Source organism: Benincasa hispida, chromosome 1 (genome assembly GCF_009727055.1).
Source record: "Benincasa hispida cultivar B227 chromosome 1, ASM972705v1, whole genome shotgun sequence".
NCBI lineage: Eukaryota > Viridiplantae > Streptophyta > Magnoliopsida > Cucurbitales > Cucurbitaceae > Benincasa > Benincasa hispida.
In genome coordinates, this window is record NC_052349.1 from 85160470 (window position 1) to 85174483 (window position 14014).

At 34.9% G+C, this 14014-nt stretch overlaps 1 protein-coding gene across 3 annotated transcripts; it reads right to left on the reverse strand.

Moving 5' to 3' along the window:
- Positions 1–11142: 11142 nt before the first annotated feature.
- Positions 11143–13585, reverse strand: LOC120090966 (histidine-containing phosphotransfer protein 4-like). Of its 3 annotated transcripts, none has more exons than XM_039048706.1 (7): positions 13263–13585; positions 12746–12815; positions 12081–12211; positions 11929–11997; positions 11744–11815; positions 11543–11615; positions 11143–11451 (listed from the first exon to the last, which is right to left on the reverse strand). In XM_039048706.1, exons 1-7 carry the CDS (start codon positions 13322–13324, stop codon positions 11404–11406), a joined length of 525 nt encoding a protein of 174 aa, XP_038904634.1. In that variant the 5' UTR covers positions 13325–13585; the 3' UTR covers positions 11143–11403. The 3 variants fall into 3 exon arrangements, with proteins under 3 accessions (XP_038904634.1, XP_038904649.1, XP_038904642.1); XM_039048721.1 differs by having other exon boundaries at positions 13306–13583; XM_039048714.1 differs by lacking the exon at positions 13263–13585 and adding an exon at positions 13134–13184.
- Positions 13586–14014: the final 429 nt, after the last annotated feature.

The window sequence follows — 14014 nt, forward strand, 5'->3', positions numbered from 1 at the left end:
AAAACCACTGTGTAAGGAGTAGTATTAATGGTGGCATGGAAGTAGTATTGTACTAGTATTCAACCCATGGATTAGAGTTGTACCATTGTTTCGACTACTTGTTACAAAAACAACGAAAGTACGTTTCCATATAATGGTTGACTCTTTCAGTTTGTCTATCCGTTTGGGGATGGAAGGCAGTGCTTTACTTAAGAGCCACTCCATGAATTGCACAAAGTTCTATCTAGAAGTTACTCACAAAAATCTTATCAGGATCCGATACAATGGAGCGAGGGAATCCATGATGGCGTACTATTTCCTAGTTGAAAACCTCACTTTTTTTTTTTTTTTTTTTTGTTGTATAAGGATGAATATGTGGGATAAAATGGGTGTACTTACTTAGTCTTTCCACTACCACCATCAGCGAGTCCTTCCAATGGGATTTTGGTAGTCCCTCTATGAAGTCCATGGAGATATCCTCCCATACACGGTCTGGTATCGGTAGTGGTTAATCCAACAGGGGCTACCGATTCACTCTTATTTCTCTGACAAATCACACATTCTGCCACATGCTTTTTAATGTCTTCTTCCATTCATTTCCAGATCTTCCTCACCTTCCGTTTATAGGTGTGCAAATACCCTAAATGTCTGCCTAGAATGGAGTCATAGAATGTGGTTAGGAGGGTGGGAATGTAAGTTGACTTCTTGGACAATATTAGTCTCCCTTTATGTTGGGATTGATGTCCTAATTCTCCCAGAGTCTCGTTGTTTTTTAAAGATACACATTGTTTAATGAATAAAATAAGTGTTATTTAATTCTGGCATTTACTCATATCCAATATACAAAGCTCCTTGGTTATCTTATGTGAACTTAAGCATGTATATGTGATATATAAGTGGATCATGCCTTAAGTGATAACCTAAATAGGTTTGTAGTATAAGGATTAAGGTGGGATACCTGATCCTGGTGACACTACGATACGACCCGCTTTGTAGAGGTTTGCAAGTGTTGTAAACTACTACAGATGGTAGATCCTAACCATTCATGTGGAGACGTATGAGCAGGGGTGTCCTATACAAAGAGTTTGTATAAGACCTGAACCATGAGATGACCAGACTCTATATATAATGCTGTTGATACTAGAGACTTTTTTCTCACCTAAACGACCATAGGTGACACGATCTCAATCCTGATTTTTTTTCGAACTCCTGCCTTTGAGGGCGGTTCTTTGATCAGTATGGGTGATAGTGGCCAGAATGCCAACTCAACATACCTACCTTTTTGGGGACTTGTTTGATTTGAAAGCTGGGAACTCAATCCACAAGATGGAATTCACTCTTTTCCTGAAGCAGGGATAAGTAGAGAGATTGCTCCCTTAAGAGCTGATTCCGGGGCTTAAACATAGTGGCCACAGCTTCTCTTTGGAAGAGAAGACTCAATCATAGTAGGACTATGACTTATGTTCATTAGAGGGATCAGTGGTACTTAAGGAGACAGATGTAACTACAGGGGCATAACGGTTATTGGCCCAACTGTACTTACGAGCGATCTGTGAAGGGTTGTCACACTTCTGATTGGTTAAGATGGACACATAATATATCTGTGGTAAGGAGAGTTCAACTGTCGGTCTTTAGTGGAGTGCCTGGTAGTTAACGAATTGTGGATCCTGTGACAAAAGAGTTTAGTCAGTTATTCACGTACCATTAGAGCTTCGAGTTATAGGTCCATGAAGTCCCTTTGGTAGCTCAATGGATTCAATTGAGGAACAGTTCTTAGTGTTGATTTGAAATGTTCAAATTGATAAAAGGTATTTTGATTATATATGATATAATCGGTATAATATGTGAGTATCTAGTAGAGGATTGGTGTAAATGAGATTTACATTAAATACCATCGAATAGAAAAGGAACTATGGTTTATATGTTTCATGAGATGAAATATGAAAACTATAGGTTATAAATATAGTATGATAAGTTGGTTATCATTTATATTTATAATAATATTAATTATTGGATAATTAATTCTTTTTCTTTAATAACCAATTGAGTGGGTGGTTATTGGTGATTCATGGTAACTGTGAGATAAAAGGAAAAGGGTTTTCCTAATTTTAGTAAGTTTTCATAATTTTTTTTTGAGATTTCTCTCTCGCAAAAAGGATCTCACAGTAGTCGTCAAGTAAATATAGATTTACTAAGCAATATCTTGGACGAGCTAAATGATCGTGCAGTAGTGAGCTAAACGATCGTACAGTATTTACTAAACGATCGCATAGCTTTTGCTAGACGATCGCTTGCCCAAAGTAAACGATCGTGTAGTGTTTGTAGGCGACAGACACTGAGCTAAACGATCACATAGCTTTTGCTATACGATCACATTGCTTTAGTTAAACGATTGGGCATTGACCTATACGATAGATCTCCGCCATTTTCCACTTGCCCATTGTGTACACGATCAGTGTTTCCTTCTTCTTTTGCCTCATACCAAGTTCGAATAGAGCCCACCCTTTGGATTCTCACACTGAGAATACCAAGGTAGCCTTCTTGGTGGTGTCATACTCAACTCGACACCATCGAGGTTTTGTGGAGGTCGTTCGTATTGCTGAGGAGGTCGTGACCCTGTCTCTTATACACATCTAGATGTGTATAAGAGACAGCGTGTAGATCGAGCGTTCGAGGTTGCTGTTGTTCAAGCGGTCGTCCGCAAAGGAGTGTGGAGACGCATCTTCAAATGTTCGTAGAGTTTTCTCTTTGTTCATTTGAGTTTTCATGCTGTAATTTCTATATTAATTGTATAACTGCATGTTTCTATACGATTGGAATTTGTATTGTTCATTCATGATTGTAATTTGGAATGATCTTATTCCCATTGCTCATGGAAATCTCGAGTCTGGTTTCCTTCACTTTATACAACAAAGTCTCTCGTTCTATAGAGAATTTTGCAACACTCAGAGGATCCTCCTCCAACTTTGTCTTAATCCACTATAGCACCTCATCATCCAAGACTTCTTATTGTACCACTTGGACATCTATCAGAGAGAGAGCTACTATAGTCGTCAATTCTTCCATCTGTGGTCTCTAAGAGAGAGAGTATCCACGGCCTTGTTATTGAGTCTTGGTTTGTATAGAATCTCAAAGTCATATCTGAGCAACTTGTCAGCCATCTCTGAAAGTAAGGTTGGATCTCTCTTTGTTCCAACAAGAACTTAAGTATCTTTTAATAAGAAGTTACTGCAAATTTATGCCCCAACAAAAATGGTCTTCCTTTTTGGATGGATTTAATCACTACTATAAGCTTCTGCTTGTGTATGGACTTACCCTGAGCTCATGCTGAAAGAGCTTGGCTAAAATAGGCTATTGGATGTCGCTCTTGCATAAGGATAGCTCCCAATCTGGCCCCTAATGCATCTGTCTCTATGATAAAAGGTAATTCAAAATTAGGAAGAGTTAGAACAGGGAGAGTTACCATGGCCTGCTTAAAAGCATTGAAGGCTGCTGTGGCTTCCTCAGACCATTAGAAAGTATCTTTTTGCAGTAGTTTAGTCAACGGGGTCACCATACTACCAAAATCCTTCATAAAAGGCCGGTAGTAACCCGTGAGTCCTAAGAATCGTCTCAGTTTTGTCAAATTTTTTAGTATTGGCCATTGCACCATAGCTTGGATTTTATTTCCATCTGTTTCCACTTCTTCTGCTAACATTCAGTGCCTCAAATATTGAATTCTTTGCTGGTTGAATATACATTTCTTCTGGTTGGCAAACAGTTGATAATCTTGCAAAACATTCATAACCATTCCTAAATGCTTAGCATGAGTATCCTCATCAGGGCTATAAACTAAAATATCATAAAAAAAATACCAACACCCCTCCTTCGCAAAAATAGTTCGACAATTTGGTTCATCAAGGATTGAAACGTGGTAGGGGCATTGGTCAGGCTAAAAGGCATAACCAAGAATTCATAGTACCCTTCATGGATCCAAAAGGGCTATTTTTTCCATATTTGGTATGTGCATCCTGGTTTGGTGGTACCCCTACTTGACATCCAATTTAGAAAAAATCACTAATTCGTGTAACTCATCGATTGATTCCTCAATTACTAGGATAGGGAACTTATCCACCACTGTCGCCTAATTAAGCCTTTGATAGTTAACGCAAAAATGTCAACCTCTATCTTGGCTTTGACTTGGCCGTATGATCCCATCACTCAACATCTATGTGACTAGATTCTCTATTTTTTTTCCTTTTGGGCATGACTATACCTATAAGGCCAAACATTCACCGGTGGTTTCCCTTCCTTGGTCAAAATTCTATGATCCACTGCCCAAAGAAGAAGGGGTCTCGAACAAATCTTGGAACTCTTCCAACAAATCCCGAACACCAAGGGATATCTCCGTCTCCCCTTCCCTAACTATCTCTCTGTGTGGTTCCCACAACGGCTCCAATTCCAAGTGTTGGAACTCCACCAAGAATTCCAAATCATTTTCTTCCCAAGAATTCATAAGTGATTTAAACGATATCTTTGAGGCGCTTAAAGTCGAATCTCCCTTCAATTCAATCTTCTATTGCCCAGATGTGAATGTCATTGTCAGGCTCGACCAATCAACCTCCATATAGCACATATTGCATAGCCAAGTCATTCCCAGGATCACATCTACTCGACCTAGTTCTAAGGGCTAGAAGTATTCAGTGATGGTCAATTCTGGGAGCAACACTACTACTGACTTGTAAATTCCTTTTTCTCTGATTGCATCCCCGATCCCCACAACGACCTCGTAGTTCGAGGTAATTGTCAACAGTAAACTCAAATCTTCCACCAACTTTTGATGTATAAAATTGTGGATAGCTTTGCAATTGATCATTACAATTACCTTTCTTCCGATGAGCATTCCTTTTAACTTCATAGTTCCTTTAGTGGACAACCCCGGAATGGATCATAACGAAATTTCCACGTTGTCTGCGACTTCCAACATTTTTATTTTCGGTTCAAATGCTTCAATCTCCATTGGATCTTCTTCTAACTCTTATTCTTGATAAATCAGTAGATTGAGCTTTCGCTTTTCCTTCAATTGACAGCAACGACTACGAGAATACTTCTCGTCATAGTGGAAATACAAACATTTATCTCTTTTTTTCTTCACTTGAATCCGTCAGCCTTTGATATGTCCTCTCCTTCTTTTGTATACTTCCTTTATCAGGCAATAGCATACTTTTTAGGGTTGTTTCATTTGTGGCTTTTCCTTGTGTTTTGGGCCCATTATTTGTAGTCTATTTAAGTAAGTCTTTTTGGGTCGCTAATTGGGTTGAGTCCACTTTCTCCTTTGCTAGCTATAGAGCCAAATTTCATCACTCATGGCTTAGGCCTCTTTCATTCAAACGTCTAGGCCCACTAGGTGTCGGCTAACCACCTTGACTTTAAGCTCCAATGCTAACCCATTCAAGAATGTCTCCTTCAGCACTCCATCTGCCATAGTCGGAATTAAGGCAGTATAGGTCTTAAATTTCTTCCAACAATCCTCATATGATCCTTCTTGTTTAATTCATAACAGATGAGAGAGGAGAGTACCTTCTTGCATGAGACGAAATCGATCGAACATCCATTGTTTTAGGTCTTTCTATGTCTAAATTGGTCTTCGATTATGAGCCCATCAAAACTAATCGACTGCATCTGGTGAAAATACAATGACTAACACCTTGATTCTCTCTTTATCTAATAATTCGTGAATCTCAAAGAAGTGTTCTGTTCGATAAACCCGGGAATCAGGATGTTCTCCAATAAATGTTGACATCTCCTGTCTTTTATACTTGTTGTGATCCGTCGTACCTTCATTCGTTCACCCTCGAGAACGCTCACCTTCTTCTCCCGCCTTATCTCCCTTGGATTTCTGAGACCCCATCGTGATGTTCGAAACCTCCTTTTCTTGCACCTTAGCTAGGTATTGCACCGTTATGGCAATTCACTTCAAGTTCTTTCTCATTTCATTCATACTCTTCTGCAGTTCTGCAATACACTTCATATTACTGTCGATCTTCTCCTCCATCTTTTGTTTCTTTTGCCTCACATTTTTATCTGCATATAGAATTTTCCAACAAGACTCCCAAGAATAGAAAAATGTTTTGGTAAATATTATTAATGAACTTCAAAGGAAAATTACAAGTTGATGAAAAATAGTAACAAGCAATAAGAAGACAAAGAAATAGGAAATTAGAAACCCTAGCTACTAGCACTTTCAAGAGGGCTGGAAATCCTTTCCCGCAAACCTAGCTTGATCATTAAAATATTCCACCTACACAATACCGAAAAACCCTTCTTAAACCCCCTCTCACTCTATTGGTCCCCACGCCTAACTAACATTAGAGTTCTCACATATTAATCCTTCTTTTCCTCCCTAATCCTTTTCCTACCCTTTTATTTATAAGTATTTATAATTAGTATTTTAGTTGGAATCACAAATAATAAGGTTTAATTTTATTTAGAGATGGATATGTGATGAGTAACTTAATTAAAACTAATGAAGTTGATGTGGTGAGAATCAATGGAAAGTATGTCCTAGGAAATTGATTTCCTTTCATCATTTGGATGTATGTTTAACTAAGGCTACATTTATCCCAACTGAAACATAATCCATCAATGGTAAAGTAAAAAGTGGATCTTAGTTGATTACGTTTGTTGTTGTTTACTTGTATTCCATGATTGTGCGGGATCCGCCTCCAAATCTGTAATAAAATATGCCATCTAATTGAGGAACGAAGGATGCTCAATCTAATTGTGCTTGAAAATTGTGTGGGACCCACTACCGTTACCATTATCGTCATAGATATTGTTAATATACCAATATAAGAATTATGAATATGTCACATTTACTGTTACTTTTACCTTAATCGTTAGGGTTAAACAATAACAATAATGATAACAGTAATGTAAGAGATTTATAATTTTAAGTCAACATGATAAAAAACAATTCAATTATATTTACGAGTCAGACTCATCACAGTTGATCCATTAATGAAATTTCATTACAACTACACATCACTTTTTATTATAGTTTGATAAATATGGCCTAAATTCAATGTAGGAAGAAACATGCCATTATTTCTTAAGTCAATAAATCTAAGGTGTTTCTTTAAATTGCTTCCATTTGTCAGCATGAAATCGATGATGTCATCTATTAATATTCTGATTTTTTTGATATGGTAACATGGACTAAACACCTTTTAGAGAATACAAGTTTAGACGTATGCTTGTTTAATCGATTTATTTTAAAGTAGCTTTATTGTTTAATTTTGATGTCTATCATGCCAATATGTATTGAAACCTTTTCTGAGTTTAGAAAAGATAAGAAAATGCTGGTTGCTTCTAAAACACGTTAGCTTCTTTTTTAAGTTAGCAATTGTGAAGAGATTAGATATAATCACTCACCTAACGTACAAAATGCAACAATATTAACTCATACATAATTAATAGAAATCAATCTAAGAAATCTGGGAAATAATTTATTTTGTTTCGTCATTTACTTTGAGTCAACATTTAGTTTAGAAAATCACAACAAATATTTCATGATAAAATGTCTCTGAGTAGGTAGAAATCTAATTTTAATCCATGTGCATGGAGAATATATAAATACTTATCACTTGATTTGTTGTTTGATTGTGTATATTTGCATATTTTCACTATACTTTGCAAGGAAGCATGCATGAAAACGACGAATTAATCGTCGAAACTAGCAACAAAACCTAAAAATAACCCACAAAATGTTCTACAAAGCTTAGCAATGAAATGACAAATATCATAGAAGAATCAAATCTTAACTTTTAGGCAATTCATCTACACTAACTTTCTCCTTTAACTTTACTCTTGTGGCAAAATGAGCTCCTTATAAACCACAAGAGCTTTAGCAATCATAGCACTTTGGTATCAAAAGATCCTCCCTTTCTTTGTTGTAAACCACTTGCTCCCATTGATTTTAGTGGATATTTGGGAGTAATTTTGATCTTAACCAAAAAAAAAAAAAAAAAAACCACTTTTGTCATTTTCAGAATCATTCTGAAACAGGTCTTTAATCATTCGATATATATTTAATATTTAACTTTACACTTTTAAAAGCATGTTTCAAAAGTGTTTTTAACCATCGCAAAGTCACTCCAACAAGGACTTGAATTCCCCATCTTGCACTTCTGGTTCTGCTCGAGTAGGTTCAAGTTTCAACTTGAAGGAATTGAATTCCCACAAAAGCGTGTGAATGTCTTGCATTTAGATATTTGATTTTTGTGGAAACAAGAACAATCAAATAAAATATGTATTTATAGGATAAACATTCAAACAAATCTATAAGCATGCTAGAAAAGAGGAAGAAGAGAAGAAATAAAAAATCATCTTTGTTGATTCTTCTAGCTTTCTTCTTCCACCGTTATCAATGATCTTGAACTTCTCCAATGAAGAATGACACCACCAACAAAGTTACCTTGCTATTCTCTAGGAATCCAAAAAACTTGGAAGAGTGGTCTCCAAGAACTTTTGAGGAAAAAAATGGTAAAGAATTTTTAGAGAAAAGTTAGAGAGAACGTGGAGGCCTGGTGGCTAGGTTTTTGTGTAATAAAAAAAAAACTCTTTTATTTAAATGAGCTATAAGGATATATTTATATAGAGAAGGATTAACCCATTCTCCAAGTTTTCCCTTTATACCCTTAGTGCTAATTAATTAAATAACTATTATTTAATTAATTGATACATTAATTAAATGATTATATATTAAATCCTATTTAATATACATTTAATTAATTATCATGATATTGTATATTTATACTAACCTCCATTTTTCATTGTTTCTTAATCAATTAATTAACCATTAATTAATCAATTAAATCATATTAAATATAGAGTTAATTAACATATAAATATCACATATTTATATGTATGCATTTATTTATGAATCCAATTCATATAAATCTAATATTTGAATTTTATTCAAATATATCTCTCTTACATAATTTGGATTATAGATCATATCTATAATTAATCATTATATATTAATCTCATTAATATAAAATTCTCTCATTTGATTTGAATAGTTTAAATCTTTTCTTATTACTATTCTTTATTAAGCTAACAAGGGGACCTTATAGATCTACAGATTAAAAACTCCAATGATATGAGATTAATTGATTAAACTCCTTTAATCCAATTAAATATTCATTAACTACCGATCACTCCACTAAAAACCGATAGCTGCACTATTCACACTGTAGATATATTTATGTGTCCATGAATACAACCAATCAATAGAGCGAAGACCCTTCACAAATGCTCATAACTATAGTTGGGTCAAAATATTGTTGTACCCTTGTAGTTACATCTAACTCCTTAAGTACCACTAATTCCTCTAATGAACAAACCGTTTATAGTCCAACTATAAACTAACACCTCTTAGGCCAGTGCGAGGTTGAGGTCTCATTGTTCAAGACTTGGAACCAACTATTAAGGGAGTAATTTATCTACTTTCCCAAGGAATGAGAATGAGTGAATTTCATCTTGTGTAGCTGTGTTCCTAGCTCCCTGATCAGACAAATCCTAAAAATGGTAGCCTTATTGAGACGACTATCATAGCCACTCTCACCCATACAAATCAAAAGATTATCGTCATAAACAGAAGTTCACAATTCACTAAGGATTAAGATCAAGTTTCATATGGTCATTCAAGTGAAATGTTAGTTTTTTTTTTTCAAGTAACGGTGTTATAAAGATAAACTAATTAGTTCGTGGTCCCGTCTATGTATAAACTCCTTTATACAAGATACCCCCACTAACGTGTCTCTAAATGAACAATATGGTTCATATTGTTTATTACACTTACATCTCATGTAACAATTATAAAGTGAGTCGTATCCGTAGTGTTATCAGGATAAGACATCCAACATTCATCCATTTGCTGTAGACGTTTTAGGTTATTACTTGAACATAAACCACTTGTATGTCAACCACATACTGTTCAAGTGACATCATATAACCTTGGATCTTAGTTTATTATGGATTGAATTAATGCTATTTAAATATCAAATAAAATACCTTTGCTTTTATTAGATAAATAATTTATATTAACAAAACTACAAACCACGAGATACACTAGATTTAAGACATCAATCTCAATACAACTAGCATCAATATGGGAGGAGAATTATAGCTTTGAAAATAGTTATTAAAGGAGATGATGTATGGCTGCCTTTGGCTTCAATAAGCAAACAACTTTTAGAAGGACCTTTATTTCTTTTCTCCTTCTAGAGAAAAATTCTACCATGCTCTTAACTTTGTTGGTAGATAATATAGGAGGAGGGCCAAAATATATTCATCAAAGGTTAACTTGAGGCAATATTTCTCATTTAAACCCTCAACATTTTTGTGCTTTCTCTTTCCGACCCCATCACTGAGTTAGCTTCAATGTTACCTAAATGTTTAATCGTAGACAAAGTTGTATCTTCACATCAAATGATGAACCTGGTCTTTTATTTTGTTACGAAATCAACAATTAAAGAACACAAAAAGGAACGTAGAGATAGAGAAGATCGACACACAGATATACGTGGTTCACTAATGGTGTGTTAGCTACGTCCACGGATAGAGGGAGAACAGTATTATTAGAGAGAATGTTTTCAGAAAATTACATCAAACGACGCCTCTCAGGTTAGAGAGTTTATATAGCGCACTACTCTAAACCCTAGGGTCATAATCGTAAATAACTACAAATAAATAACTAAGTACTTGGTTGTTCGAAGTGCCAACAAATAAATTCAAGACATTCCAACATATTTGTATGCATTGACTTAACCTCTTTAAATATAGCAAAAGAATAGATAATGAAAACAAAATGAGAAAAGAGTTTGCTAAAAGAACTCTCACAAGTATGAGTGATTGTGAAATGGTTAAAATCACTTTTATCATTCTAAAACCCTTCATTACTTAAAATCAATGCAATATTTTATTTCACGTTTTTTTCAAGAATTTTCATACTACTAAAGTATATTTTGAATGGTTAAAAGTACTTTTCAAGTGATTTTAACTAGAATCAATCTGGAACAAGTCATAAGTTTGAGAAGTTCACTTTTTAGTTAGATATAATTTCATAGATTGTCATGTTCTTCTAGCCTATTAGCCATAAATTATTCATAACAAGCTTACTAGACACAAAAGCACTTTGATGCTATGCAATTGACCACATCAAAGGACAATTATTTTTTAGTCTATTAGCCAGCCATTTACAAGAAAACAAAGACTTGCTTACTTCCCATTTACCAAGAAAGTTAAGAGACAAATCTTGAAACTGAAATCTTTACATAACAAGGCCTCTGTACCCACCTGAAACTGCTTGATTTCCATAAACATGCTACCAAACTTAACAACTAAAGTCTCAAGTCTTAGCCTTTGATTGCCCATCATTTCTTACTTGGGACGACTTGCAATTTGACTAGGACCAGCTTGCCTTTTCATCTGCTCAGAAAATAACACAAACATCATACTACAGATCCAAACTTTTCTTCAACTCACAAGAGAAAAATGGGAATTGTAATGAGATATAAACCTGAAAATAAGCTTCAAACTTCTTTTTCAGAGCTGTATGTTCTTTCTTCAGTTGTTGGAAAGTCCTAGAGCATCTTTACATGTTTACAAAAGGCATCAGAATTAATCAGTATAAAAAAACTAGAGCATATATGCTTGTAGGTTAATTAATCTTAATAATAATCTAATGAATTCATTTAGGAAAAAGATTAATTAATTATACCCTTCTCCACTTCCAGCCTTACAGTATTCCCTAAAAAGTGCGCATTGAGCTTTCACCTTTTTTGCTCCAATGCTGCCATCCATTCATAAACAGATTATTTAAAACAAAACATGTTTTAGTAAAGCCTGACAGAGAATCTAGCTACCCTTTGTGAAACTATTTTATTATTGTTCGAATTCTTTTACCTTGAGCTACTTCCCTTGAACTGTTGCATATAGCTATCCAACTGATTAAAGTCAAGAGGGCTCTTCTGTCTGCTCTGAAATTAATTTGTTAGATTAGAACATTACATATAAGAAGGTAATGAATGAATTTGTTGTGGTTTGAATTTACTTACAATGCTTGTTCTAAGTTGAGGATTAATCTATAGGAGTCACGGTAGCATAGAGTTACAACTTCCTCAACAAAATTTGGGTTAGCTTCATCTTGCAGCTCCTCCAACTGGACAAATTGTTCATCAAGGAAGCCCTGTAGAGACCAATAATGTCTGATTTTTCAGTTGAGGAACGCAAAGAAGGGGGAGATGGAGGGCATTTGAATGCATGTTATTTTATAATTAGGGTAGACATTAGCTCAGGAAGATGAAAATCTTGTAACTTTTTTACTTTCAAGAACTCTTCTGATGAAGTTTGACTGAAGTGCATGGAATAGGAATACAAACATTTTGTATGATTGTAAATAAGTTGGAGAGTACCATGCTGGTCCAAAGAAAATTTTAGTGCTTTACATCAAAGATTTCATAAAAGATGACAAAAGGTTCAATAAAGTATTAAATTCAGTTAAAACTGGTGCCAACTTGAGCAATACTACACTCATTAAGGTATATACTTTTGACTAAGAAGTCAGAGGTTCGAATGTCCCAACCTCATTTGTTATTGTATGAAAAAACCACTTAAAGCTAGTTTTGGAAAAGTTGTTATCAGAGATGAAGCCTTTCGAAGCAAGAAACAAAAACAGGACAGGTTTTTAAGGAAAATGTATGGTTAAGTAAGACAAGTAGACCTGATCAAAAAGTGATCGTCTCATGCTGTTCATCTGCCTCAACAATTGATTCCTTTCCATCTTAAAGAAACTGTCAAAGGGAGAAACGGAAGAGGGTAGGAAGATTATGGAGTAATGATGAGTTTTACATAATGGTCAGAATTCAGAGGTTTATATAGAAGGGCAAGAAGTTAGAAGCATAGAGGGAAACAATGCATATAGACCAGATTTTGAGCTTAAGAATCTGAGGCTTGAAGACAGAGGCATCACAAGGTTTAGAGAAATTTTCATAAAAAATGGCCAGATTTCATTTCACGGTCATTTGAAGTAATATTCCATGCACATACCATACATAGGTTTGAATAAGAATATAGCTCCATTTAGAGCCTTTGGGCTCTTTATCACTAACCTTAGAATTCTCTGTGCAAACACTAATGGAGAGTGCAAGAATTTCAGTGGTAAAAGGAACCAAAAGTGCCAACTGTAGAGACAGTAAAATTGAATGGGGGGAAATAGCTAAAGAATTTATATAGCATACCACAAGGAATAGTTGTTAAAATTGTCAAAAGTTGATACAAAACCTCTCAAGACAGGAAGCATCTTCTCAAGGATGGTGAAATATGTATAGGAAAAATGCTCCTCTGGGTCATATCTCTCTCATTTGAAGCTTTGAGCATGTAACTTCGGCTCTTTGGAATGATTTTTAAGTAGTTTTTAAATACTTAAAAAGTCATTCTAAATAGGTCGTTCATCTACTAGTGGATGAGGTTATGTTAAAATTGGATGATTATGGAGTTTCCTCCAATTCTTTAGCCATTCCTATCTGAGAGAGATGTGCACAAAACAGAAGTGTTTATAGTCACTATCTGCTGCTTTTTTGGTTAAATATTTAAAGACAAAAATATGAGTTTTGTGGTTGTGTACTTCATAAAATGTGTTGCATAAGATTGAAATTCCCCTTTCACATCATTTTCTCCTGTAGTCATTAGCTTAGAATATCACTCTTGACATTGATTGACATAACCCTTAGAGAATTTGTTATTCCCTCATCCCTAAAAAAAGTTGACAATGACAAATTATTTTGATCAAAATCTCTTATCAGATTGGAGATTCAAATTCTTCTTTAGCTTATGCAGGCTAATCAATAGAAACAGGATTTCTAGAATGCATTCACAAAGTGATTCAAAATGAGAGTGCGAGTGCAATTAAATGCACAAAACCAATCAAGCCCACTCGTTCCTTATCTTCTTTACTCAACACTTAGTACTCATTTGCTTTTATTGATTTTAT